We start from the raw sequence: 4117 nt of genomic DNA, 5'->3' as shown, positions 1-4117 counted from the left end.
TTTTTTTGGATATTATCGCGATATTTGAATAATTGGTTTTTACAGGTTAAAAAGATGCATAAAAATATTTTTTCATTTTCTTAATGTTATAGAAAATAGCAAAATTGTTTAAATTTTAAACTTAATCTCACTTTCTATAAAGAAGGAAAATCTTTAAAAACGAAGAAGGTGTGTTAGGTAAGGAGAAAAGTAGTTTTTTTTTTCAACTTTTCTTTTGATTTTCTATATATGGTTGAATTATATAGAAAATATATTTGAAAATAATTTTTTTTGCTTACAAACTAAATATCAGAAAATAAATAAAAATTTCACTTAATTTTCGCACCTAAATTTAAAAGTGAAATCACCTTTGGAGGTTTTAATTTTCCTTTCTTTTTCACTAATTTGCTATAGAAATTCATCAATGAGTATATGTTCATGCGTGTAAGTATACATATATGTTTGATTTATCTCAATACAAAGTATATCAATAGTTACAAAGGGAAAATCCAGCTAATTAACATTGAATTCTAATTATTTTTCCTTGTGAAATTTTCTTGTAGGTATTGATAATGTGATTGGGAAGACCAATCCCAATGAAGTTTTGAAAAACGCAACAACAAAAATTGTGACGCTGAGTTTTATCTGCGATGAAACAGTTGAGATTTTTAATGTCTCGAGGGATAAGGTTAATTTTTATTAATCAAATGTCATTAATCCTAGAACCTTTTCCTTTCACTATTGAATTGGTTACATGTAAATTGTGTTTTTTGAATTTGATGTGTATGTAGGCGGAGGAAATTCTAAAGTTTGCAGATAGCTCAAATGTTGTGAATGTCTCTTCATCAAAAAAGCCATTGGGTGTGGAAACGCAAAGTCAAGGTAAACATTTTTTGAGAATTTGATGAGTGTTTCAATAATCTTGATTTTCATCTTCAAACTATTTATTCTAAATGGAGGAATATTGTGTTGGTTTGTTTTTGGATTTAGACATCTCAATGGCGAGGAGAAACTCTCAACTTAGATTCTTGGAGAACCGAAAAGAGAGGTTGGTATTTTTTTTTCTTTTCAAATTAAATGCACATCAATAGCAAAAGGGCGCTTTTAAATAAAGAATTAAATAATTTGAAGATTAAAAGAGTAACTTTTGAAGATATAAGATGTAATCTTTATCAAATAGAATCAAAAGAAGTTGAATTGTTCTATAAAGAGAGAACTTAATTAAATTACATTTATGATTAGGAATTAGCTTAGCAATTAACTGTCATAGTAAACCTAGGAATCAAATTTCTGCACAGCCAAACATCCCCCTTCTCAAAAAAAAATCTTATGTGTAACAATAAAATTTTATCGCTAAAAGAATATATATATTTAAAAATTATAAAAGAATAGAGATTTCTTGAGCAAATATAACGTTTGTAGGGACTCGATTAGTATTTGAGACAATGAAAAAAAACATTGATTGACCTTTTTGTTGATTTTATTAATTAGGCTTTGTGGTGGCTTGGAAAATGGCATGAAAATCGTGCTTCTGACTATTGGGTGCAATGGAAAGATTGCAAATTTCAATGTCTTCCGCGACAAGGTTTTTATCAATCAAATGTCATTAATCCCTAGTCTATTTTCTTTCACTTTTAATTGGTTTCACATAATTGTATTTCTAAATTATTCGTTGTGTATGTAGGTGAAGGAAATTCTAATGTTTGCGGAAAAGTCAAAAATTAAGAATGTCATTCCGCCAAAAAAACAATTATCTGTGGAAACATTAAGTGGAGGTTAAACATTTTTCTTTTCCTTCTCCTTTGAAAATTAAATTTGTATAATGTTGTTCATTTTCAAACTATTTCAGTAATGTGTTGGTTTTTGTTGTATGTAGATCTACCATTGGCGAGGAGAAACTCCTTGCTTAGATTCTCGGAGAAGAAAAACGCGAGGTAAATTCTTTTTCACTCACAATTTTTTTTTTCAAGTTAATTAAATGTATATTCAAACACAATTTTAGAAAACCAAGAAGCTAAGATATTAATTATTTTTTTCAAATTAATCTTAACTTCAATAAATGATCAATTAGTTTGACGAGAAGATATAAAAAATAAATTTAGGAGATATACATATAATCTTTTTAATAACGAAAGTTCTGCAACTTCAACACAGATCTGCAAATATCAATTATAACATGATAAATAGAATAATCATTATAAAATATGCCTCAATAGAATTTATTTAATAAAATTATAAATGGATGACCTCTCCTTCTAATCTTTGTGTTGATTGTATTAATCAGGCTTGACTCTGGCTTGGAAAATGGCATAATAATTGCGCCTTTGACTATTTGCTATGATGGAACGAGTGTGAGTTTCAATATATTCAGTGATAAGGTTTGTAATAATCAAAGGTCATTCTTCTCTGATTGGTTTTGTTTCACTATTTAATTGATTACACATAATTGTGATTTTTGAATTATTTATTATGTATATAGGTGGCAAATATTCTAGAGTTTGCAGAAAGGTCAGAAACAAGAGATGCAGTTTCATCCGAAAAACAATTGTTTGTGGAAACATTAAGTGGAGGTTAAAATTTTCTTTCCCTTCTTATTTGAAAATTAAATTTGATTAATATTTTGCTCATCTTCAAATTATTTTAATAATGTGCTGGCTTTTGTTACATATATATAGCTCAACATTTGGTGAGAAGAAACTCTATGCTTGGATTCTCGGAGAAGGGAAAAGAGAGGTGAATTTTTTTCCACTTCCGAAATTTCTATGTTTTCAAGTTATTTAAATGCATATCCAAATATTCATATTTTTTAATATCCCTTTCTAACATTTTTTGTCCAACTTCACTTTTTTTTTATGTCCGAACACCTACTTAACCTCTCAATTACTTTACTACCTTCAATTTTTTTCTCCAAATTAATCCTATCTTCGATAAATGAGTTAATAGTTTAAAAAGACAGTAATTTTTATGAAAATATAATAGGTAATCTTTACTAAAAAAGAATTAAGGAAGTTGTGTTGTTTCTTAAATAGAGTACTTAATTACATTTTTTTTTTTTATCAAGAATTAACTTAGCCATAGTAAACCTAGGAATCATATGTCTGCAAAGCCAAGAAGAATAAATAAAGGAAAGAAATAAAGAATTTATCATGATCATTGTATTAATTAGTGTTAACAATGAAGATCTCTCGTAAAAAGAACACTAAATTTTTTAAAATATATATATAAGAAAAAACTGACAAACATATACATGTCTGCATTAATTTGGTTAATGCTTTAGAAAATGAAAATACCCATCGATTGATCTTTATGTTGATTTTATTAACCAGGGTTTGTGCTGGCTCAGAAAATGGCATGAAAATTGCACTTTTGACTATTTGCTACAATGGAATGGTTGCATCTTTCCATGTCTCTAGTGACAAGGTTTTTATCAATCTAATGTCACTGATTTTTGATTTATTTTCTTTCACTTTTTAATTGGGTTCATATAACTGTGATTTCTGAATATTTGTTGTGAATGTAGGCGAAAGATATTCTAAAGTTTGCAAAAATGTCAAAAATTAAGAATGACTTTTCATCAAACTATGGAGGTTAAACATTTTTCTTTCCTTATCCTATGAAAAATAAATTTATATAATGTTTTGTTCGTTTTCAAATTATTTCACTAATGTGTTGTTTTTTGTTGTATGTAGATTTACCATTGGCAAGGAGCATCTCCGTGCCTAGATTCTCGGAGAAGCCGAAAACAAGGTGAATTTATTTTCACTCACAATTTTTATTTTATTTTTTCAAGTTAATTAAATACATATTCAAATAAAATTTCATACTTTATTATACCCCTTATAACTTTTGTTTTGTCAAATATCACCTTCTTTTTATAATGTGGAAACGCCTATTTAGCTTTTCAAATCTAGTTTACCATAAGCTTTATTTTAGAAAATCAAGAAAATATTAATTATAATTTTAATTTTAACCTCAATAAATGATAAATTAGTCTGATGAGAAGATGTTACGTAAAAAGAATATAAAATTAAAAGATATATTTTTAAGCAAATGCAATACATTGACTTGGTTAATGTTTGTACACAATGAAAATACCCATCAACTAATCTTTGTGTTGATTGTATTAATCAGGCTTGAC

General features: G+C 27.3%; 1 protein-coding gene and 2 long non-coding RNA genes across 3 annotated transcripts in view; all 3 read left to right on the top strand.

Annotated features, from left to right (window-relative positions):
- Nucleotides 1-1859: 1859 nt before the first annotated feature.
- LOC102581025 (uncharacterized) lies at nucleotides 1860-2543 on the top strand. Its single transcript, XR_001471551.1, has 3 exons — nucleotides 1860-1913; nucleotides 2264-2357; nucleotides 2459-2543. It is a non-coding gene; the product is annotated as an uncharacterized lncRNA (long non-coding RNA).
- A 117-nt stretch (nucleotides 2544-2660) lies between these two features.
- LOC107057777 (uncharacterized) lies at nucleotides 2661-3563 on the top strand. Its single transcript, XR_001471553.1, has 3 exons — nucleotides 2661-2712; nucleotides 3306-3399; nucleotides 3500-3563. It is a non-coding gene; the product is annotated as an uncharacterized lncRNA (long non-coding RNA).
- Nucleotides 3561-4117, top strand: part of LOC107057770 (uncharacterized) — a 2763-nt gene continuing 2206 nt past the window's right edge. Inside the window, exons 1-2 of the mRNA XM_015302728.1 lie at nucleotides 3561-3566; nucleotides 3669-3726. Coding sequence (XP_015158214.1) covers nucleotides 3561-3566; nucleotides 3669-3726 — 64 coding nt within the window. The remainder of the gene's footprint in view (nucleotides 3567-3668; nucleotides 3727-4117) is intronic.

The sequence above is a fragment of the Solanum tuberosum genome, unplaced genomic scaffold (genome assembly GCF_000226075.1).
Source record: "Solanum tuberosum cultivar DM 1-3 516 R44 unplaced genomic scaffold, SolTub_3.0 scf00375, whole genome shotgun sequence".
NCBI classification, from domain to species: Eukaryota; Viridiplantae; Streptophyta; class Magnoliopsida; order Solanales; family Solanaceae; genus Solanum; species Solanum tuberosum.
This window is presented reverse-complemented; position numbering and strand designations above follow the sequence as displayed.